The sequence below is a fragment of the Triplophysa dalaica genome, chromosome 12, assembly GCF_015846415.1.
Source record: "Triplophysa dalaica isolate WHDGS20190420 chromosome 12, ASM1584641v1, whole genome shotgun sequence".
Classification (NCBI taxonomy): domain Eukaryota; kingdom Metazoa; phylum Chordata; class Actinopteri; order Cypriniformes; family Nemacheilidae; genus Triplophysa; species Triplophysa dalaica.
In genome coordinates this window covers 5,284,537-5,309,600 of record NC_079553.1, presented here as the reverse complement: position 1 = coordinate 5,309,600, position 25,064 = coordinate 5,284,537, and the positions used below count along the sequence as shown (strand labels likewise).

General features: G+C 41.9%; 3 protein-coding genes across 3 annotated transcripts; all 3 read right to left on the bottom strand.

Moving 5' to 3' along the window:
- Positions 1 to 207: 207 nt before the first annotated feature.
- tnfaip8l2b (tumor necrosis factor, alpha-induced protein 8-like 2b) lies at positions 208 to 14,725 on the bottom strand. Its single transcript, XM_056762639.1, has 3 exons — positions 14,544 to 14,725; positions 9,677 to 9,996; positions 208 to 1,011 (listed from the first exon to the last, which is right to left on the bottom strand). The coding sequence occupies exons 2-3, from the start codon at positions 9,992 to 9,994 to the stop codon at positions 769 to 771; spliced, it is 561 nt and encodes a 186-aa protein (XP_056618617.1). The 5' UTR covers positions 9,995 to 9,996; positions 14,544 to 14,725; the 3' UTR covers positions 208 to 768.
- A 2,397-nt stretch (positions 14,726 to 17,122) lies between these two features.
- Positions 17,123 to 20,828, bottom strand: LOC130433348 (soluble guanylate cyclase 88E-like). The gene is made up of 4 exons (XM_056763171.1): positions 19,963 to 20,828; positions 19,647 to 19,793; positions 18,648 to 18,749; positions 17,123 to 18,095 (listed from the first exon to the last, which is right to left on the bottom strand). Exons 1-3 carry the CDS (start codon positions 20,062 to 20,064, stop codon positions 18,711 to 18,713), a joined length of 288 nt encoding a protein of 95 aa, XP_056619149.1. The 5' UTR covers positions 20,065 to 20,828; the 3' UTR covers positions 17,123 to 18,095; positions 18,648 to 18,710.
- LOC130432676 (soluble guanylate cyclase 88E-like) lies at positions 20,509 to 21,696 on the bottom strand. Its single transcript, XM_056762168.1, has 4 exons — positions 21,448 to 21,696; positions 21,210 to 21,341; positions 20,945 to 21,062; positions 20,509 to 20,633 (listed from the first exon to the last, which is right to left on the bottom strand). The coding sequence occupies exons 1-4, from the start codon at positions 21,694 to 21,696 to the stop codon at positions 20,509 to 20,511; spliced, it is 624 nt and encodes a 207-aa protein (XP_056618146.1).
- Positions 21,697 to 25,064: the final 3,368 nt, after the last annotated feature.

The following is a 25,064-nucleotide window of genomic DNA, read 5'->3' as shown; positions in this document are numbered from 1 at the left end:
ATTGTAAAAACAGATGATCAAAGTTAAATTATGTAGCTTAAGCATTATTGTTAGCTTGAATAATTGCATTTGACCGGTATTCCACCGTCAGATGTAGTTTTGGAGCACTTGAAAACATGAATTGGATGTTGCTTTAGTTGGTATTGTTTGCTGCTAAACATACAAAGGTATTATAAAACGCGAGATGCAAAAATAAACAATACTATATTGTATTTAAATTATTTAATCATTAATGGAAGAGACCTCTAGAGATATTATTTATTATAGAACAGTGTATCACCCTTAGAAATGTTCAATCGCTTGTGTAAAATCAATATCAAAATTGATGCGACTTATTTGTAGTGACAAACTTGGACCTCTAGATGGCAGTGTGAACAGTGTCCTACTAAAATATTTGTGTGGTCTTTTGAACATATTTGAATACAATTTGGTATATTTTACAACAGAACCCCAGCGGTTTAAACACAGTTATTCAAAATAAGTAGTCCGCACAGCTGGAAACACAGCGATACAAAAATGTTCATATAAAATATTTAGACATTTGATCTGAGCTCACTCCATTCCGTGGCTGTTTGACATTAACTTGTGTTAACAGCATCAGGCTCACAGAACACTTAAATATTTATTAAGTTATTAAGTGAAGTCCCTTGCCCTCATCCACTCCACAGTGTTCTCATTTTGCCTCTTTGCTTTGAGTACATAGTATCAGTCAAGGTGTTCCAGCATGCCAATCCTTTTAAAAAAAAGACTGTCAATACACCACTGTTCTCATAACGTCCCATCCTCCAGTAGTTTATTAAGTCCATTGCATATTTTGGTGAGGTGGGGCTTGAGGGAACCAGATGGATTGTAAAGCTGGGTGAGGAGCTCTTCGTCAGAGTAATGGTCAAAGACGTGGTGGATTCGTCCATGAGATTTAGGAGTGAGGTGAGTGTTTACAAGCTTGAGAAGTATGTCTCTACTTTCCTTCAGTATATCTGATATAATTGTCTTGTCAAATGTGAAGTCCACCTGTTGGGGGAGAAAGAAGGAAGTTTAGTTATCATAAAATGTATGTTTGTTCAGACTGCCTTTGTTTAAAGGTCCAATGTGTAGTTTTTGGAGGATCTATTGACAGAAATGGAAAAGAATATACAAAACTATGTCTTCAGAGGTGATTACCTTACCTAATGAAGCTTTTTATTACCTTAGAATTAGCATATTCTATCTACATACAGCGTGGGTCCCCTTGCATGGAATTCGCCATGTTGTGTCAGTAGCCCAAATGAACAAACTACTCTACAGACCGTGCTTCATATCTACTTTGGTAAAGTTGCAAAAATAGATCATATAGATAGACATCATAGTTCTGTGTTAGGCACCATAGTGCTCGAAAGGGTGGAGACAGGGTTATGTTCAGGTCGAAAAATTGGGCATGCCAAAAGGTCTTTTCAGTTGGTTGCGAATGCTGTCTGTTTCATATCAGCTTAAATGCTATCGGCCCTCGTCCAAAGGTACCTTTTCATTGTGGAGTTTTTGTGACGAAGATTTTAAATATGAATCGAAGAAACTGCATTTGTTTTACAAAGATACTGCAAAGGGTCTCTTAAAATTGGCCACAACGTGTTCTGAGGTGCGAGTTCCATGTGATCACCGGGCTGTCTGCAAATAACTGATATTTAAGGTACAATTGATAAGTGTCACAATCAAAAGCAAATTACAATTATTATTTAAAAGGTGGTACAAATGTCTCTTAAAAAACACTTACAAGCTTCTTAAAGTTCAAAATAATTGGCTTTCCTTTGTGTCATGATAGAATAGCAATAACATAGCTGTCATACAATAAAAGGCATTTCTACAGTTTTAGTACAACTATGATTTAGTAGCCTACATGTAAACAAAAACATGCAGAAAGACTGAAATACTCATAATGGCAGCTGCTTCTAAAAGAGTAAAAGATGTTTAGTTACCTTCTGAAATGTATTATTAAGCAATTTAGCAAAAACACAGACTTATCTGATAAAATGCTTGGTTTTTCAGTGCTTATGTTTACAAATTCACAAGTTTGCTAACTTTAGATTACACACACCTTCTTCCTATTTAAAAGAAATGACGTATGTGTGTGGTTAATGCTGATTGGTCAACTCAGTTGCCAAGGAAGAGCATCTTTGACTGATAAGAAACCTTTCTGCATGCCAACACCTTGCAACATGTCCATTTTTCCGACCTACAGAGACCCGTACTAGAAAGGGTGAGAGTAGCATCTGCCTGCAAAACGTCTCCGGTTACTTTCGTAACCTCGGTTCCCTGAGAAGCGGGAACGAGACATTGCGGAGACCGCATATGAAACTCCTCCTCTTTTTCACTTTTCCTGAAATCTTATAGGATAACGCCAGTAAAAAAACTGGCCAATTGTCGCAAGAATGCAACCGTATGCAAATACTGACGAATCCAGACAGTATAAATACAGTGCATGTGACGACAATCCTCAGAATCTACGAGAGAACGCCTGCACGGTGATAAGCGGCGAACACGGCGTTCTCCGCAATGTCTCGTTCCCGCTTCTCAGGGAACCGAGGTTACGAAAGTAACCGGAGACGTTCCCTTTCGAGAGCGGTCACTTCGACATTGCGGAGACCGCATATGGAACGGTAGTACAATCCCGCCGTGAGAGCTTGCAAAATCAGCCAGAAAAACTGGGTTAAAACACACAAGCATGGGAAGCATACTATTTTAACCATTCACGAGGTCGCTAAGCGTCAACAGCTGATTGGCTTAAATCGGCCAATAAACTGCTAAATCACTGAACCGGCCAATGAACTGCTATATCGGGCTCCTGCCAAATTTGCATATCCAAACCCAACGAATGCAGCGGGCTGCGCTGAAACAGGGCAGACACCACAACAGTAAGAGCCAGCACGGTATCCCGGGCGGATATAACAGAGATATAAAAGTACACCAAGCACAGCATAAACAGCAACGCGGCAACCACTGTGTAGCATAAGGATTATAAAGTAGAAGATAAAGAGTCATCAGCACTCACCGAGAGGACTTGAGACGACAAAGAGGACACGTCCAATCTGTAGAACCTGGCGAAAGTGTTCTGCGAAGACCAGCCAGCCGCACAGCATATGTCCTGAATAGATGTGCCCCTAGACCAAGCCCACGAAGAGGCGATAGCCCTAGTCGAATGAGCTCTGATACCGAATGGGCAGTTCTGTCCCTGACTCTCATACGCTAAGGTAATAGCGTCCACCACCCAGTGAGAGAGCCTCTGCTTTGAAACAGCCCGACCTTTAGTTCCCCCACCATAGCAGACGAAGAGCTGTTCAGACTGCCGAAAACCGGCCGTGCGATCAATGTAAGCCCGCAAAACCCTTACCGGGCAGACCGCTCTCGGAGCGTTTGCATTCTGCGAGTCTGACGACTCGGAAAACAAAGCGGGCAAAGAAATGACCTGTGCTCTAAATGGGGTAGACATAGACTTTGGCACATAACCCGATTTCGGCCGGAGAGTGACATTGCAGTCGCCGGTTCCAAAACGAATGAAATCAGCGCCGACTGAGAGCGCTTGTAAATCCCCTATGCGCTTAGCCGAAGCAAGGGCAAGAAGGAGAACGGTTTTTAGAGTGAGCTCTCTTAGGGAAGCCGCGTCCAGAGGCTCGAATGGGGGAAAGGAGAGAGCCTTCAACACCAGCGCTAAGTCCCAAGGCGGCACCGAAGGGGATCGCGGTGGAAAAAGTCTCCTCGCTCCTCTGAGGAATCTGACTACCAGCATGTGCCTTCCAATGGATTGCCCATCAACCGGGGAACGAAACGAGGCGATAGCCGCCACATAAACCTTCAGTGTTGACGGGAGTCCGCCGCTGTCCAGCCTGTGCTGCAGGAAGCATAAAATATCAGACACGGGGCAGGACATCGGGTCGATATTGTTACTACTGCACCATTTAACAAACACCCCCCATTTGAGAGCGTATAAACGCCTGGTGGAAGGCGCTCGACACTCCGAAATAGTGTCAAGTACACGCTGAGGAAGTGCATTTAAAACCCCCGAAGAGGCCAGGCATGAAGACTCCACAGCTGCGGGCTGGGGTGAAATATCGTGCCGTTCGCTTGGGACAACAGGTCTCTCCTGAGGGGAATCCGCCACGGCGGTGCCGTTAACAATTCGCTTAGGTCCGGAAACCACGGTTGATTCGGCCAAAACGGAGCGACGAGGATCACCGTCGCCGTCTCCTCTCTGATTTTGCACAGCACCAGGGGCAAAATCTTCACCGGAGGAAACGCGTAAAGCCGAACGTTCGGCCATCGCACCGTCAGAGCGTCGCTCCCCATGGGGGAATGGGTCAGCGAGAAATACAGCGGGCAGTGCGCGTTCTCGCTCGTCGCGAATAAATCCACTTCCGCCGTCCCAAAGCGCTCCCAAATTGACCGCACTGAGTCTGGATGAAGCCTCCATTCTCCGTGCGGAAGACCCTCCCTCGAAAGCATGTCCGCTCCGCAGTTCAGACGACCGGGGATATGCGCTGCCCTGACAGAGAGTAGATGCCGATCTGCCCACAGTAGGAGACTCGCAGCCTGTTTGAAAAGAGTTCCTGAGCGGACTCCTCCCTGGCGATTTATGTACGAAACCACGGACATGTTGTCGGTGCGAATCAGGACATGTTTCTTCTCCAGTCTCGACTGGAAAGTATGGAGAGCTAGAGACACCGCCATCAGCTCCAAGCAATTTATATGCCATTTTCTCTGTGACTGTGTCCAAAGGCCGGATGCCGGCATGCCCTCGCACACTGCACCCCATCCCGAGGACGACGCATCCGTCGTAACGACTATGCGTCTCGTAACCAGCCCCAGGGGAACTCCCCGACTGAACATGCTTGGGTCGCGCCATGGGCTCAGGGCACTGAGGCAACTGAGTGTAACCGGGACTCGCACTCGACCCGAGGACCATGCTTTCCATGGAACACGAGCCTTCAGCCAAAACTGTAGCGGTCGCATGTGCAGAAGACCCAGGTGGCAGACCGCCGAGGCTGACGCCATGAGACCCAAAAGCCTCTGAAACTCCCTCAGTGGAACAGACCGACCCGGCCTGAGCAGATGTAGAGCTGAAGAGATGGACTCCGTCCGCTCTTGAGAGAGGCGAGCGCGCATCTCCACTGAGTCGAAACATACCCCCAGATACGTTATTGACTGACTCGGAGTGAGCTTGCTTTTCTGCATGTTCACGCGTAGCCCCAGGGATGTCAAGTGACGAAGCAGCATTTGCGTATGACCGGATAGCGCCTCCCGTGAGTGGGCTAAAATTAACCAGTCGTCCAGATAATTCAGAATGCGCATACCGCTCGCTCTGAGAGGGGAAAGCGCCGCGTCCACGCACTTCGAGAATGTGCGCGGTGCTAATGCCAGTCCGAACGGGAGTACGGCAAATTGGTACGCTGAACCCGCGAAAGCGAATCGCAGAAACTTTCGGTGGCGCTTGGCTATCTGAACATGAAAGTACGCATCCTTCAGATCCACGGATGCAAACCAGTCCCCGGGACGCACTTGTGCCAGGATCTGTTTTAGAGTTGTCATTCTGAACGCTCGCTTGTGAAGGGCTCGGTTGACGGGTCTCAAGTCCAGAATCGGACGCAGACCACCATCTCTCTTGGGCACTACAAAGTACCGGCTGTAAAACCCGCTTTCTCGCTCGTTCGGAGGGACACGCTCGATCGCTCCTTTCGCGAGCAGGCTGCCGATTTCCTGCCTCAACACAGGCGCATTTTGCGCTGACGTAAGCGACGGAACCACACCGCTGAAGCGGGGAGGTCTTCGTCTGAACTGCAGGGTGTACCCGTGTTCTATCACATTTAGTAGCCAATGAGAAATGTCCGGAATGGCCTTCCACGCGTCCAGAAACAGACATAATGGCCGAATCTCTTCGGGCGTTACCGTCAGCGGACCGTTTAGGGAAGCACGCTGGTGCAGCGAGGCTAATTGCACTGGCGGGGAAATAGCCCGTGCGTGAGACTCCAGCCGTCTCTCGCCCACGGGAAAGACCGTGGACGAGGGAAGGCTGGTTATAGTCGGGATTAACTGCGGCTTCGCGCTGCACCGTGGCAGGGCAAGGAACGCAGCATTGGTCGTGTGAGGGGGAAAGAGCTCTTTTTGTGAACAGGTATGTGTTTTTATTGCATTTACACAGACATTTACAACATTGCAATGTTCGCCCGCAACCGCGGGGGAAAACTGATGCAAACAGCGGCGTTTGGGGGCCACCGGAACGCTCACAAACTCTCTCCTCCTCTTTATAGGTCCGTCAGGATGACGGCTTGGCAGACGATGACGCTCCGCCGTCGTGGCGCGGCGGTCCTCTCTGCGGTCCTCCCTTCGGCCCGTACCTCTTCTTAGGCGGGCCCGACCATTGTTTAGGCCGTGCATCCGGCTCACGACCTCGAGAAGCCTGGGCGGAAGCAGCGTGCTGTTTGGTCGGCCTCTGCGCGGAGTGCGACGCGGATGAAGAACGGGCTCTAGGAGACGGTTGATAAGAGCGTCGCGGGAGCACGTGACTCATGGCCTTGGCGCGCTTTTGCGTCTCCCCGAAGCGCTCCACCACCGACTCCACGACGTCACCAAAGAGGCCGGAGGGAGTGATCGGGGCGTTGAGGAGAGACTTACGGTCAGCGTCTTTCAGGTCCGCCAACGTAAGCCAGAGATGACGGTGTAGGACGACCATGAACCCCATGGATCGGCCGATAGCTTGTGCGGTCCGCTTCGTTGCCATCAGAGCGAAGTCGGTCGCTGCCCTCAGATCCCTCGTGGCGTCCGCCTCCAGGCTGCCGCTACCCAGCGACTGAAGGATCTTAGCCTGGAACACCTGCAGCACCGCCATTGCGTGCAAGGCGGAAGCGGCTTCTCCGGCGGATGCGTAAGCCTTACCGGCGAGATGAGCGGTAAACCTGCACGGCTTCGACGGCAGGCCTGGGTCCGAGCCCAGCGAGGTGGTAGAAGGGCACAAATGAGCGGCGAGGGTCTCCTCGACGGGTGGCATGCGCACGTAACCGTGGGCCTCCGCTCCGACCACGTGGGCGAACATGGATTGCGTAGCGGCGTGAACGCGCGCCGACTGAGGAGCAGACCACGATTTCACCACGTGCTCGTGGACATCTGGAAAGAATGGCGCACTCCTCTTTGATGTGGCCTGACGGCGGCCCGCCTGAAGGTACCACGAGTCGAGCTTACTTTTTGCCGGCTCCTCAGGTGAACTCCAGGTGATGTCGAGCTCGCTGACGGCCTTCTCGAGGACCCTCATGAACTCCTCGTGGAGGTCCGGGGTGCTCTCTAGGTCGGGGCGATCCCGCTCCGACCCTGCCCAGTCCTTGTCTGAAGCCGAGATGGACATGGAGTCGTCGTCCTCCTCAGCGCCGAAGGAAACGGCGCCCAAGACGGAAGGCGGGGGACGAAGACTCTCGTCGGCGTAGAGGACTGGGGAATGGGGTGACGGCAGAGGACAGCGGCCCGGAGCCGTGTCGTCGCCGCTCCCCCTTGGAGCGGGTAGACTCACCAGCGACTCGTTGGTGGCAGTGAGCCTTGACCCTATATTTCCACGAGCGATGTTCCTGCGAGTTCTCAAGACACGCGCCGGCAGGTCCGCACAGTGCGCGCAATCGGACTCGCAGAATGCAGCCTCCGCATGAGCCAGGCCCAGGCAGGCAATGCAGTGCTCGTGCGTATCCTGCGGGTCAATGGGACCCGCGCAAAGACGACAGTATGAAGCCATCGGATGCGGTGAAAAATATCCAGTTGCGTCTTCAACGATGGCAGCGTGAAAAAGAAGATTCTGAGGATTGTCGTCACATGCACTGTATTTATACTGTCTGGATTCGTCAGTATTTGCATACGGTTGCATTCTTGCGACAATTGGCCAGTTTTTTTACTGGCGTTATCCTATAAGATTTCAGGAAAAGTGAAAAAGAGGAGGAGTTTCATATGCGGTCTCCGCAATGTCGAAGTGACCGCTCTCGAAAGGGAACCCGGAGGCCGCACTTTCAGGACCGCATTTTTGGCGACATATTTCTAGGACCCTAGGTTTTTAGCGACAACGGAAGCCAAGAGTGCATCTGCATGTTTTTCAGAAGTAGGGACGACAATAATTAAGTGTGAGTATCAAAAAGTTTTATTGGAAAGTTAATGTAGTCGACATTAGTTGGTCGTAAGTCGCTAAATAGTCTTGGATGCACTATATAGCCACAATATGCTTCTTATGCTGTAAACAGGTTGTAAGTATAGAGAATGTGAAACTGACGTCACACCTTAAGTTGCATGTTGCAGTGGCACCGCCATCTTGGGAGGATAATACTACGCTGCTATTATTTATATTTTTAGGCATTTTGCAGACGCTTTTATCCAAAGTGACTTACATTATTGTTTTGATATGTATCATTACTTGTTTTGTTTGATATTGAGAAATCGACAACACTGTATTGAACGCACTAGCAGCCATCCTCCCAAGATGGCGCAACATTCAACACGGCGTGACGTCGATTGACAAGCTCTATATTCGTTAGACGAAACCGTAGTAAGACTGGTAAACTTATGTTGATTAAGTGACTATGGGATGATTTTTAATACTAGGCCTAGCCGGCACAATACATAGCACTTCGTTTTTCCATTTTAAGTAATTTAAATGAATCTTAATGTTTAAATTCTCACATGCTCACAGTCAATCTGGTTACCCCACTATGCATGTTATGAGCACATCTTTTCATTTTGACATTATTTTTATAATGTTGATTGTTACTTTGACATCACAATAATTGACTGTTAAAATACCACTTGCTAGATTTTTTATGTACTGTGTAGTGTTCAGGGACAGGGTTAAGTGCAGGCAATAGTATGACAAAAGATTACTAAATAAATTGGTCTAGGCTTCGGCCTTATAGTGGTCACTAAGATCTTTTAAATATGAAATGTACAATTAGAGAGTTGAACATGTTCAACTGAATGTTCATTATTTCATTCACTTCTCTTTCTCTCTCTCCACGCTTATGTTTCTCTTAGGAGTCAATGGAAACGCCATCAATGAAGTTGGTCATTAATGAAGTGGTGAATGAATTTGGTTCATGTTAAAATTTTGTGTGTGTTTGACTGTTATTTTCTTATTTTATAAAATTTACATCTAAATCTTCCCCGAGTCATCAGTGCCTCTGTACTTGAAATGTGGTTAATCTAGTGACTTAAAAAGCTGTACCATAATTTATTGTTTATTTTACTTGATGTGTTATTATATTATGCTAGTAAGTCACAATAATTACTCAACATTAAGCAATTAACTATAAGGTTTAATTGTAAGAAATAAAGTAGTATTTGTGTGTAATAAACCTTTCAAAAACTCTAAGTAGTAACGTAGAATTGGTTGAAAATACGGTCTTGTGCACATTTTCCGGTCCTCAAAAAATAGGGTTCTAGAAGTGCAGGGGGGAGTGAGCCGTTGCAATCCCAAACCGACCACTAGATGCCACTACATTTCATTCACTGGACCTTAATGTAGCCTCCACTGCTTTAATGAGCCATAAATAATCAATAAGGGTTCAAAATAAATTAAATGCAAGAGAAAATTTAACGTTTAAATGCACACCCACACGGACAATTCTCGTAGGATAGCCTACATAAAATGCAAGAAACGCTAACAGGTGTTGCGGGTGCAGGTGTTGTTTACCTCGTGGAAGCTGATTGCTGTCATGGCTCCCTGGTGCAGCTTCTTTTTGAAAGTCTGTGCCAGTTGTAGCTCATCGTCATTGAATCGATTGTGTCTGAACAGCACAGCGATCTTCACCACTACTTTGATAAGGTCTTTCACAATTTTCTGGGCCTCGGTGCGGTTTCGAGTGTATTCCTTCGACACGCGGTAAAGCTCGTCGAGAATCTCGCTGCTGGTTTCGTCGATAAACATCTGCGCTACGGACTTGGTCGCCATTTGGCTCAGAATCTTTTTCTGGGCCTTGAGAGCCATGTCCTTGGAGCTGAACGTCTCCATATCTAAAGAAGGAAAAGAGGAAAGAAGGGAAATCGAGTAAGTCAAGTCGCTTATATTTCTCTTTAGTTGATACTTGATCAACATTTTGCCTCTTCTTGCTAAAAACATAAATTCTATATAAATACCATTATGAAGCATCACTGGTTTATAATAAAAAGTATTACAAAATTCTTGAATGTAGTATTTTTTTCTAGTTTGATTTAATGGATATTCTATTGGTTCCCATTCAGCAGATAACACCCCACCAATAGAACCCAACCCAACACATCCCATCACCAGCAGAGACCATTATGGTTTATACTGAAACCAGTACAACTCCATTGAAAGCCATTAGAATTGCAGTGTTGGTTTCTATTGTATAGCCTTAACTAAGAATTTTATTGAAATAACTTTAAACAGGATTCAAAGAAATAAATTATATAAAATACTAATGTTTTGACATAACTTTTATGATTAGTGTATATAATGGAGCAAGTCTTTCACATTGCTTTTGGGTGACTTTGTCATTCCTGTGGTTTGTTTCTGTTGAAATTCAACATCACTCACTGAACATGCCACGATACATGCAGAAACCTTGAATGCTGCAAAACTGGTCACTTTATATTATATTATATATATGAGTGCATGAAAACCTGATTAGGGTGGGACTAACATATACAGTGGTGTGAAAGTGTTGGCCCCTTCCTGATTTCGTATTTGTTTCGTACGTTTGTCACACTTCAATGTTTCAGATCATCAAACTACATGGACCTGTGTGAAAAAGTGTTTGCCACCTAAACCAAATATCTGGTTGGGCCCCTCTTAGTAGCAACAACTGCAATGAAGCATTTGCGATAACTTTCAATGAGTCGGTTACAGAGCTGCGGAGGATTTTTGGTCCACTCATCTTTGCAGATTTGTTGTAAATCAGCCAGGGTTTTCAAGCATGAACCGCCTTTTTAAGGTCATGCCACAGCATGTCAATAGGATTCAGGACAGGTCCTTGACTAGGCCACTCCAAAGTCTTCAGTTTGTTTTTCTTCAGAAATTCGGAGTTGGATTTGCTGGTGTGTTTTGGATCATTGTCCTTCTGCAAACCCAAGTTGCTTCAAGAACAGATGGCCGGACATTCTCCTGCAGGATTTTTGGTAGCAGAATTCATGGTTCCATTGATCGGAGCAATTCTTCCAGGTCCTGTTAACAGCCCCAGACCATCACACTACCACCACCATATTTTACTGTTGGCTTGATGTTCTTTTTCTGAAATGCAGTGTTATTTTTATGCCAGACTTAATGGGACACAAACCTTTTTTTCTTGTCACTAAGAGAAAGTATCTAAGCCAGAAAGTCACTAAGCCAGTATTGCAGCAGCGACTGCCCCCGGAGAAGTCCCCTTTAGAGTCCCAGCACGGGAAGTCCCCACAGACTTTTGTCTAGATTGTTCAACACCTTGCCCACCAGGGGAAGGTCCTGCCATGTCATTATAGTGGTCATACATCACATAAACAACACTAATTGTTCTCTAGACTCCTTTGAAGTGTCATTATCTCCAGAATTAAACACTCATTAATGCCGACACAATGACATCCAATAGATTTCCATTATGAGGTTAATGTTTTCACGTAGAACAATTTCATGTTTATAATGTAGATGAAATGCAATGCAATAATATAATCTTAGATTTTAAGAATGTAGCTTAACTTTTATACTAGACTCAACATAGTTTAAGAGTGCTTCAAAGTTTGTATAATCGAAGAAACATGTAAAGACAAGCATAGGTGAGAAGATCATGGTTTCACAAGTTCCTACTTGAAACCGTAAGATTGTATCATGATCCAGGCATTTATATATTTTGAGAAAGTCTTCCATTTTTTTTTAATGCTTAGTATGCTTTTTTTGGCCTATAGATGCATGCTTTGCTTCAGTTTTTGCGTAGGGCAAAAAATCATAGATGTTCTTGTCATTGTTAATTAACTTTCTGTGTTGCAAAATTAAAAACTATGAGATGTTCTCAGTACTGCACTAGTCCTTGTTTGCTCCGCAGTTCTGTAACAAACGCAAAGTATATTAATGCGAAACTGATCAACACTGTTCTTTTAAGTGAACCGAGACACGCCAAAAATAATGTCAAATCTCGCCGCCACCATCAGCTGTGTGATGTTTTTATATCCAATTCTGTTTCATGGAGAACCAAGCTGATTGAATTTTAATTCACTTAGAGTTTCATTTTCTAATGAACTCCATTCAATTAGGATGTTTGAGTACATTAGATTGTGCATTACTGTAAGTTATGTGGAACACTAAAAAACAGCAGCGTCAATGCTGATTTGAGCAATCAGCATTTTGTACACTAAACTGCTAAACTGAAAAACAACTATATCGTGCAGTTTAACAGCCACTACTTCCTTTTAAGTGGTTATTTTAGATCTGATTATAGTGCAACGGATGGATATCTGATATTTGAGCTTGTGCTGTGATGGTGTTTTATGAAATGACATCATTCCGCTGACATCATTAAGGTCCCACGGGTTATAGGATAATGTTAACTAAAAGACCACATAGACATTAGGTGTTGTCTTAAAAAGAACTGTAGTTTGGTTTTGGTTGCATTCTAGTATGTAATGCCCACTTTTCACCATTCAGTCCATTTTAGATTCATAAATCAACTCTTGACCTGCTTTAACTCTTTTTAAACACTCTCTTTCCTTAAAAAATGTTCATGGATTTGTTAGGCCTACATATCAGGTACAGTCATACCTGACAAGATTAAGACTGACTTTAAGCCTTGAATCTAAGTCAATTTAAGTAAATCTTCATCCTGTGCATTTTGCATTTACATTGAGATGTAACTGCTGCCTGTATCCACTGCACTGATTGAAAGGTTTTCACAGACAAGGTAAATATTTAGCATTCCACAGATGACTTCAGCCCGGCCCCATAGCCTAGGGTTGTGTGTGAATACATGTGTGTACCTGTGTTTGTGTGGATAAAGCCCAGGGGATTTGTAGGAAGTTAGGAATCACTCTGTTGTACCACAGTTGTCACTCTGTCATTATAAAGCAGCATGTCACAGCACAAAACCCCAGTGGCAGCATATAAGGACGGGTCAAAACCTGCTGTGAGCAACATTGGACTTAAGTTTGTAACTGGCAGCACACTCTGTGGGGTTTTTTATTCAGAGGGGACAAACCTGACTTTTACAACAAGTTTCGTAACAATAGGAGAGTGTGGAAAGTCCTGTTTAAATGTCTGTGGGGGAGAAGATTGTCATTGTTCGACTCTAGGCTTGTCATGCATATGTAGATTAAAAGAAGAGAAGCAACCTGCCTATATGAAAGATTACAAATGAGATGTTAACCACTGAGATTAGATATTGATCAAATGAAACTTGTTTAATCTTCTACTTTAATTTTTCTATTTGTTTAATCTTCTTCTAACCTTCTACTTTAATTCTTCAAGACTTCGGTTATCTTACACCGTGTCTACACCGATGTGATGCGACTCGACAAACGGCATTAAAGATGCATTCGAACCCATTATAATTTTAACATGTCTTCCGAACTGGATGCGGCGAGGTGCGACAATAACACACCGTATGACTTTCTTTCTTCTGTTAAACACAATAGAAGATGTTTCAAGAACGCTGGTAACCGAACAACGGCAGTACCAATTGACTTGCTTTGGTTTTGTGTCCATAAAAAAGAAGTGAATAGGTAACGTTGTTGTTCGGTTACCAACATTCTTCTAAATATCTTCAGTGTTCTGCAAAAGAAAGAAAGTCATGCGTAATATTTTAATTTTGGGGGAACTATCCCCTCTCCCTCTTCTTATTACTACACCTCTGCCACAGCACCTGAACTTCAAGAATTGACTGTGATGACATGTGATGATGTCACATACTGTCATTGCGAAAACTTCCTTTATTACGTAACCCATCATGTTCTTTTCATTGTTTACTTTACTAACACTTTAAGCGGGAGAGTCTATGAAACTCATCAGTTGTTTTTGTGAGATTACCAAACCATGTGCACAACTGATCGTATAGGAAGTGAAACTGTGGCACAGCATTCAGATCAAATCTTTTCAGCGAAGAACATAACAGCTAACCTCTCCTGACACTCGCTGCTATAACAAGACTCATAAACTGTTGCTGTGAGTTTGTTGATGGCATCAGAGACAGCTATGCTGAGAAATTTAATGGAGTTATGATGACATCACACTCTTTATATCAGTAAAATCATCTTGACTTTAACTAGACAGTACTTAATGGACTATATGAACCATCCGCCCGATGAACATCCCTGTGACTTGCACATGTTTTTATGGGGAGTGGTTGAACAGCAAAACAGGTTTAGACTTGAAATTGCTGTAATCAACATCCATGTATTTTAAGTAGACTTAAGCATAAGTGCTAACTATTTGTTGTTAAGGTAAAAAATCTTTTTAACATCCTCTAGTAACATTTTATCACAAGTTGTAACATCAGTTCTTTCTCTGCCTGTGTAAGCGATGACAGCTCCATATGTGATGATGGAGGAGAGTGCCGAGATCAGGACCATTGAGTACTCACCTGACTTTTCTCTTTTTCACCCTCCTTCCTCAAACTCTGTCCTCCGTCTGCGCACAGATCAGGTGGTTAAAATCTAGTGCTCTGTGATGAAATCTCTTCAGACAGGTTAAATCAACTCAAATCCTTCACACAAAAATCTCGTGTTAACACAACGGTACCAAGAACAAGATCATTTGACTTGTACTTCCTCGAGGAACTAAATTTATAAGACACACCCCTGAGTCTCTCTCCGTCTCTCTCTCGCTCTCTCTCTCTCTCTCGGTCTCTGTCTCTCCGCCCTGTCAGTATGTTAGCTGCTGACATGGTATCTTTGCTTGCCCTAACAAGTGCAGCCCTTGTAAAGAATTTAGCAGTAATCCTGGATGCAGCCCAGTGAAAGAAGAGGTTTTAGCTTCTTTGTGATCAGTAAATCGGGTATTCAGCCACTAAACTTGTGTCAACACTGCACTGCTCTCTTTTTTGCCTAACCAACCCCCCCACCCCATCATAATTGTATTAGGAAAAAATGAAGAGGCCCATTGCCACTGTACACACTTGCAGACGTATATGATGCATCATTACATGGCTGTGTTGTGTTTGTTATTCTGTTTCCTCTGTCGTCGGTGTCTCCATCTTCCATATCCACAAAACCACCGCATTTTACTGTTACTACTACTGATTTGCATGACACAGACCAGTTATGGCCAAACAATGCAAATGGACACATATATGATATTTTGGTGATTTACAGTACTTAGTTGATTATTCTTGCAAATTATTCCCTGACGGGGTCCGATTCCGAATGTGAAACTAGGGTTATGTATCACTAGGGATTTACACTGCTTGACTTTATATTATACCCCTTACTGCATAGCTGATGAATATATAAGTTGACATATAATGCTGATTTGAGTTGAAATTGATTTACAGCGAGATGTGAGAATGATAAGAGAGACATAAACCTAGCACAGCGCCGTGCTGGTTGTTAGGTACAGTGAGCAATAAGAGGTTGTTGTACAAAAATATCTGACCTGTGGCCCCAGAATGATTAGACTGACCAATCACAATGAAGTATCCCAAAGGACTGTATTGAGTAATTATAGATTTAACTTGTGAAACCACAACATGCTCACAAAAAAAACCTATTTTAGGTATCGGGCAATGCAGAGGCACACAAACTCAAAATCACTGATTAGCTTTATATAATCATACTTTTTAGATATACTACATAATAAAATAGTTTAAACGTTTTTTCTTATTTAAATGCCTTTGACTTCATTGACGTAAAAACTATGATATAAAACACAATATACTACTGCCGTGTATAGTTAAAAGGTTTGTTTGTTTGTTTAACGTGCTGTCACATATGAAAAGATGGATTGTACAATAGGTACAATTGTATTTTCTATTGCAAACATACAGTATGTTATGGTTTAGTGGCTAAAATAAGAAATCGCTGTGCAATGAAAAGGTGCTTTGTGATAGAAACTCGCCATTTGGGTTAATGTCTGTGCATTAGTAATGAGAGCCAATCACTTATCTGTCTGTTATCTGAATGGAAACCATCTGGGTGTAGTACTCATGCATATGGACTTCAAAAGAAATCTATGCCTCCGGCTTGGCCCTAAAAATAAACAAAGTTTACATGGTGTAATATTGGTTAGATCCTCATCTATGGCAGCAATTTTACGTTTTTCTGAAAAAAGCGTTTAGGCGAAGTAAAAATTAAGCTTGTCTCCACGGCAACAGACAGGAAGTGTAGTTTAAGTGGTTTCCTGATGGCTTCCTCTTTATCACTGAATGATATCTGTCATGTTGTGTGTGTACAAGTGTGTTATGCTTTTCAGAGACATAGCAAGTTTAGAAAGCTTTGTTCAATGAATTCAATCTACGCTTGGCCAGCCAGGAAATTGTGAATATGTACATAACTGGCTTAATTAGCATAAAATACACATTTCAAGATAACGTTTTCATATTATATCATCAAAAGCATGTTGTTGTTACCATGTAACATTTTTTAACTGTTTATGATTTGTGCATCTACGTAAAGTTAAGTAATATTAATGAAACCATTTACAGTCGACGGGATGGGACTGCACAGAAGTAGCTCAAGTCGTCATACTGGTGTGTGCTTCCTGGTTTATCTTGTATCTCTGTGTGTTTACATGTGCAAGTGTTGTATTTGTGGGCGTGTGTTTGTACATCTGTGCGTACTGTATGTGTGCAGACCTTTCTAAATGTTTTGCATGTCATTTAGATGTGCACGTGTTCACGTTTCATTTAGGTCACTTGCGTTTATCTGATGTGTTTTATCTTTCGCAAGCAATGTAACTGTTTTACAGCAATGTTACAGTGCTCATCAAACAGTGAATTCAAAAAGTGTAATGCGAACAAACACCTTTAATAAATATGAGGTAAGTCAGTTAAAACGATGATTCAACACATCATGACATGCGTAATACTGAACATTTCAAATCTTAAACATATACAAATATGTTAATATACTCAATACAGATTTTAACATATCACATATTTATTATTAAAATATTAGTTAATTTTAGACAGTTATTCAAACTATTGAAAGGGGAAGTGGCAAACAGTCTGTACTTGCTCTGCTGGCAAACTAATACTAAGCCTTAAAGAGAGTGTTAAGATTTCTTTACAGGTCAATACAGATACAGATTTTTCCATGGATTTTTTTTCAATCTGTCTATTTTTGATCCAGATGAAATCATTTCCTTGTTTTCCAGCAACCAAAAATATTTTTCAGATTTATTTACTTTCATACCGAAATATCACATCGTGTTCCAGACTCGTGTAACTTCCCAATTTAGCCACAAAGCCAATTATTTTTGGCAGATATGAGAGAAATCTGCATTGAAACTTTTTGTTTGTGTGCCACGGTCTTTAACTAAAATTGTAGAATTTGCTGACATGAATTCAGTTGTCTGATCATTCTCTATCTGATCTGATAATCAAACATGGATCTGTCTGATCTTAGCTGCAAGTCATTTTTTTGGAACATGCCAGCTGTGTTTTAGCCAGTCTGTAGACCATCTTGGACCACCAACAGTCCAGGTACCAGCTGGTCAACCAACTCACACCAGCTAGAAACCAGCCATCATGCACAGCTTCAATCTCAAGATGGATTTTCCAGTGGGGACTCATAAATTGAAAAGAAGTCTGCCGGGCCAATCGTTTTGCCTCAAATTATCATACAAATCTCTCCAGGATTGTCACAGCAGATTGCAGGCTGTGTTTATCATGGGGACATTGGCTGGCAATCGTGCGTATTGGCTTCTGAAACTGTACTTTTATTTGTTTAGCTCTGGTGCTGTGTTCTCTGGACCCCCAGCAGGGGAAGTGCTCTCCTGTGCATTGCCCGATGAATTGTCTGCTTTTCCTCCTTTGTCATTCTTTGTCTTTTTCACCTTTTCTTTTTCCTGGGATGAATGTGGTTGGGTCTGAGGCGCCCTCTAGTGGTTGTAGGGTGTCCTGGGGAAGGTCAGAAGGAGTGCGCTTTCCCTCAGCCTGTTGCTCATTGGGGGTATTCATGTCACATGGGGAATTTTGCTGTTGGTACAAGTGGAACCATGGGGGGAAATTAAAATTTAAAGAAAGTAGTCGTTTTTTGAACAAAAGAAAAACACTGTGCATTGAAGCCCTTCCAAATTTTCAATATGCTAAATGGTAAAAAATGCTGTAAATTTGTATGATGTTGTAGAGTTCACCTAAAAATAAAAGTTCTGTTATCATTTACTCGGCCTGAGTTGTACCAAATCTGTATACATTTCTTTGTTCTGAGGACACAGAGAAATATATTTGGATGAATGCAAACAGGCCAACAAAATTAAAACGCTAGTCAAAAGTGCCCCAGAACTGTCTACTTTTTAACATTCTTCAAAATATCTTCTTTTGTGTTCAGCAGAACAAAGACATTTATAAAGCTACTATCAGGCAATGGGGCCAAGAACGGTTTGGTTACAGGCATTCTTCCAAATATCTTTCTGTGTTCATCCGAACGAAAATATTACACATTTGCAACAACGTGAGAGTGAATAAATGAAGACAGAATTTTAATTTTTGGTTGAACTTTTCCTTTAAGTGAATTTAGTCCTCACGTACCTGTTTGAGCTTCTATCTTCGGAGTCCTTCTGCTCATTGCTGTATCTGAGCTCTGCTGGTGTCTTAAAGGAGTTCCCTTGAGTCAGTATGTCTTCTTAAAACCTTTATCGGGAAAAATTAGAGATCTTTTTCACACCTTTGCTTTTATAATAAGTAAGATTAAGGAGCTTTCAATATTTTTTCTGTATCTGCCTGAAAAGATGTTTAATTTTTCATGCTGTAGACCTACTATAACCTTATGATGCTCACGTGAGATCAAATGAGCACCTTTTCTTCGGAACTCTCTTCTGCATGTGTAATAAAGTAAAATATTATAAACTTTATAGACTATTTTGCAAGACCTAAACAACTGGTCTAGAACCACTTTGTTTTAACGTTTGTGTGGTAAATAATAAGAATAAATCAATGTAATGGAATAACTTAATTATATTTGTATATATATGTCCACCACCTGCATGAGGGTGATGTGGATACAGATCTTTTTAAAAGTCACTACGTTGCTGAACAGAATGGTTAAGTCTGGAAACACCTGCAGAAACGTAACCGCAAAGTGAAAATCAAGAACAAAGTCTGAGTGATTTTCTCATATTTAAGTTTCCCTTTTTAGATTTTTTGACAAAGGATATTTGAATATTCATAGAGTCAAAGTGCCAGTCAATGCCAGGGGCACCCAACTCTTATTACATTTATTGATGTCGGACACTTGTTTCACCAGTCTTTTAAATGATTTACACAAACAAGCTTATGTTTTTTGTCAGCTAAACATGATGTTAAGGTTTATTCACACTGATCTGACAAACGCCAACAAACTCTTAAGTGAAAACGACTGTTGTGTTTTCCAACATTAGACTGTCAGTGTTCATAGTGTGAATAAGCCTCAAACATGTCTGTTTTGTAAATGCATGGTTGGAAATGTGTTGTGTATGTGTGTATTAACGAGTGCTGTAGGTTTTTGTGTAGTAAAGTGTATTCGCCACACGTTTTGGCATGTATCCGTACCTGACATGTCTCCAGGGCTGTTATTCCCTTGCGCCGTCTGTCTGCCACGGCTCCGGGTGTCATGGCGTACAGTAGGGAGTCCCCTCTCTTCTTTTCCTCATCCAGCTTTTTAATGATCTCCTGCAGCTGCGCATACTTCTGCTGCTCCTGTGGGTGGCACAGTGGGAGATAAGGCCGTCACTCGCTTGTCAATTCTTCACAAGTAGACTTGTGAATTTAGAGGAAAAATTTGGATGCAACAACTTCACAGTAGCTGTGCTTTGCATTCAAATGCATTGAAAGTTTTTAGGTTATGTTTGATGAACTGGACTCATACCTGGTCAAGTGCAAGCTGCAGCTCGGCCGACTGGTGTGTTTGAGCCAGAATGAGCTCTCTGCTCGGGTCATACAGGTTTAAATCGTTGACATAGACGCCCATTTGGACAATATTCCAATACAATTTCCTGGTGTTCTATGGGTTCCCTTCTGCCAGATAACATGCCGCCAAAATAATCCATCAGATACTAGTAGACACCACTATAGTTTCCAGTAAAACGAATACAATTCGAAGTATAACCAATACATCTATTAGATTTTCTATTGTGTTTTGGGCAGGGCTCTCCATGTTCTTTTCACCAGGGATGATTTCAAAATAGTATTTTAATGGAAACCATTAGATTTTTTGCTATGGTTTCTATTGTCTTTTTCAGCAGGAATAGTTTTTGACCCAAGGACTGTCCTTAAATAAGTGGACTTTAGATAAAACAAAATATAAGTGAGTATGATATTGTTCCTAAAAAAAATCTGTTTTTATAGAAACTGAACCGCAGTCTTCCGCTAGCTCAGACTGCTGTGTTTTAAAGACGGGTGAGATTGCAAAAGCTTACATTGGGGTTCCAAGGAAGATGAGGGAGTCCCACTGCGGGACGTACTTCATCTGACCCTTCAGATGGAGAGGCTTTTTAGGGGGCTCTCGCATATCTTCAAATATGGTTTCGTTGCACTTACCTGATCAAGAGAGAGCAAATGTAATTTTTAACTGCTTTTACAGAGGATCTAAATTAGCGTATTGATATGAGTGATGTGGAGGCCGTCGGAGAGCCACGTTAACTTCCAATTTATCTGGCACCGGTCCCAAAACACTTTAAATAATGAATGTAATCTCATTTACATGATAGAACTCCAAGCTTTTGTTTTACATCATTCCCTATGCCAGAGAAGTGTTTTCTAAAAGCGTTTTATATCACACAAGCAAACAACTGTGACTTCAGAGATGCTGATGGAGGCCATTAAGGGCTGCACTTAAGAAGATCCCTAACCGTTGACTGTCTGAAAAGCCAGCAGCTCGATGTCCTCTCCTCCCGAGTTTGCCGAGCTGTTGTATCGAGTCAAAGAGCTGCTGTATTCCTGGTCCGTGCCTTGTATGTCCTCCATCACCTTAATGTCTCAGAAAACAGCACAGGAATCAAGATGAGATGTTTTAAAGTCATTGCGTTACTCTAAACAAAGGAGCCTACATGTCTATTATATCTCAGCTATTATTAGAAAAGGTGTTGTTGGCGATCACTGATGTAAGAAACATACCTCTTTCTTCCTTTTTGGGGTTTTTCGCTTTCCTCTTTCTCCTCTGTCGAGTTTAGGAACGTTGACTTTCTGTTTGCTCTCGACCACAGCTTTAGACAGCAACTCGATCACATTGTTGAGGTGGGTGTAGATCTAAAAGAACACAACATATGAGCAAGTAAACACAAAACACAACATATGTTGGTCACTTCTGCAGACCTCTAATCTACTACCGTCCCATTTCTCCCCATTCACTCACATTGTCCCAGCTGAATTCCAGCATGGGTCGCACCAGTTTAAATTCTTCATCGACTTTTTTACCCTGCAGATCAGAAAACGCCTGCTTCAAACCGTCTCCGATCCGATACATGGTCATGTCCCTGCGGAAAATCACGCTGAAGGGGAACATGTCGAAAAAGATTCCTCTCTTCATGGGCAGTTTCTCATAGCCTGGAGCTGTTTTCTGTTGAAGCATACGGTGCTTAAACGCAGCATTGTCAAAATTCATCTTGTACACCTTCGGAGGAGGTGAGAAGGTACAACAGTGAGAATAAAGAACAATTTAGCAGAGTTTGTGTATACAGAGGAAGGTGAATGTCTTATCTGTTTGGACTCCTACCACATATGTCATTTTTTCTCTTTCCTCTTTGGACAGAATTTCCACCTCGATGTCTGTGTTGTAAAACTGTCGGCCCACCTGAGAGAGCTGCCCCGCAGAGTAGTGACAAGAGGCGCTGTTTGAATTTTAAACAGCCTGGGAACGCTCTGGACTGACCAGCTTTATTATTCTGAGGTATGATCAAACATCTCTGTCTTCTGATGCTGGAGGATGGATTTAATATCTAAACAATGATTAGGATGCACATTTTGTCCTGTCAATAACATGGTTGGTTCTTGAAGTAATAGTTCACCCAAATCTATAAATCTGTCATCATTTACTCACCCTAGAATTGTAATTTAAAACCTGTATGACTATCTTTCTTCATCAGAACACAAAAGAAGATATTTTGAAGAATGCTTCTAACTGGCCCCCACTCACTTGGATTGGTTTTGCGTCCATAAAATAGAAGCGAATTGGGGCCAGTCCTGATTGGTTACCAACTTTCTTTAAAATATCTTCTTTTGTGTTCTGCGGAATAAAGAAAGTCATAAAGGTTTGAAAGGACAAGAGGGTGAGTAAATGATGACAGAATCTTCCTGTAAGGGTGAACTATCACTTCAAGTATAAACATTTAACATTTATTCCCCGTCATTTCATTTCACACCTATATGACTTTCTTTCTTCTGAACAACAAAAAAAGAAGATATTTTTAACACCGATGGTAACCAAACAACATTGTTACCTATTGACTTCCAATTTATAGACACAAAACCAGTGATGTTTCTCAAAATATCTTTTTGAGAACTCATATACTGCTCAGGCTTTAAACATCATGGGGGGAACAAACTATGGCCATTTATTTTTTTTTAGAGTGGATTATCTTTGTTGCAAACATTGTAAATTTTCTTTACACAAAAATTGTGTTGAAAAAATCTGATATTGCAACACTCAGTGCAGACCATTGTTCATAAATGATAAATTCTGTCATGTACAAGTCAGAAAAAATGTGTTTTTACAGAAGAAAGTCAAAGGTATCGACTAACTTGAGGGTGAGTAATAATAATATAGTTTTTATTTTTAGTGGTACCTTTGACAAAACCTTGTGAAGCCTTTTCTGGTTGAGCGATAGTGCAGGATGAGGCCGGTTTCACATTCCTCCTCTACACAGAAACTGGGTGGCTGGACTTTTTGGAATGACAAATGGAAATACTTGTGCCAGCTCATTGATGAAGTCGTGCACATTGTGCCCCATTACCTAAGACATATACTGTAAATTAGACTTAAAACCTGCATGTTTTACCATATCCAGCCTTGTCTACAAAATTGTAAATCACCTCTCATAGCCATAGTTTCCTTAACCATCTAGACCTCTAGAGCTCATTGTGAGTTTTTCCCAAAACTTCCCCAGCTGCCTTTGCCAATCATAGGATAAGATTATCACAAAAATAACAAACAACAATATAGTAAAACCGCAACTCGAGTGTTTGTACAGCCAAATGCAATATGACACATCATTTATTAGATATCTGACTCTGATTTAGGTGCAGTATGAACTTACTTGTACATCTGGTGTCGAAGTGAGGTGAGGGATCTCTGCTCTGGCCTCAGTAAGTCTTCATACGTCCTCTCCGTATGATTCATTTATTTAGTCATTCACTGCTTCCAAATACAGGCCATACATCTTCAGAGGATTTGGAACCTTCAGGACACTGCCCCGAAAAACTGTTCAGACAGCAGAGGTCAGCATAGAGTGGGTAGCTGGATCAGTTATGTTGGTTGGTAACAAAAACAATGTAATTGGCAAGAGATGAAGAAGCAAACCCAAATTATCAGACAACTTCATTATGCAATAAGACTAAGTTTAATCAGTATTATGACAAAATTTTATAATTACAAATTAAATGTATTTAGATTAAATTATGCAATTTTTTTCGCTTACACTAATGAGTAATGTACAACAATCTGAGACAACAAACCCAAAATGTGTTACATGTACAACACTTCAATTCTGTTTACATAAAATGCTATGGATGGAATTAGTTCATTGTTGTGCCTGGCTGTGCTTACAATAACCATGTTCACATTACGTTCATCACATCACATGCCGTGTAATTTACAGTTTTAAATATGCATGATGTATCAATCACTATTGATAACTATTCTACCAATTATAATTATTAATCAAAAAGATAAATGAAAAAAACGAAAGAAGAAATCGTATGTGGCTTACCTGCAGATCCACAATGCTGTGAAATGTGTAGATGATGTGTAGAAGTCTGTAGAGCAGTTTGGCTAAAGCAGGACTCTCTCTCTCTCTCTCTCACTCCCTTTCACTCTTTCTCGTTGGCCTCCTGACCACCTGTTTTTGGCACCTGAAGCAATTCATGCTCTTTTGTGTCAGGGCTAGGACCACATGGGCTAATACAAGAGAGCAGAGGTGTGCTTGTGGCAGGGGCTTAACACAACAGTCTCTGCCACCTGAATCTTAAGCATACACACATTTTCAAAGACCTCCTATGGAGATATTTCTAGAAGTAAATTCATACTCTCATGAAATGCACGATAATTAAAGAAGGCAAAAAATTCACAAATACTGTACTCTATATATACCTTTCATTAACATGGGGTACTCAATATGTGTTAACTTAAGTCCCTGAATACTTGGCAACATATTGCCTCTTTAAATAGCAGGATATGTGGACAAGCAGATGGACATAGCTTCTGTTGTTTAAACTTACACAATCCAACTAGTGTCTTTTAAAAACGACTTGTCCCTATAAATAAAATATAAAAATATTTGTCCAATTTTTGGTAAATATGTGTTTATTGTACCAATAAAGTTGTTTTTAATTTTATTTAAATTTTTATGATAATATTTTGAGGTAAAGAAAAGGTTTTGCTAAAAGATTCCAAACAAAATATGTTCTCCCTAATATTTGAAGCCTTATTGTGCGTCTGTGCAGTACCGTAAGAACACGCTAGGGGCCACTGTTGACACATCGTCGCTAACACTAGAGTCAACGCTGAAAACTACAAAACGACTCTAGTTTTGTACTTTTGTTTAAAAAATAACTCATTAATGTTGTTATATTGGAACACAGTTAGCCTTCTTACATCATATTTCTCCTGCCCATAATGTGTGTATATGTGCACAAGTGGGCGCGCATGTTGACACATGAGCATCCTGTCAGGAAACATGACACGACAGCGTAATAGGGATGTGTGTGAGACAAACTCTCAAAAAATCATACCACAAATGGACATTTCTATGTTTC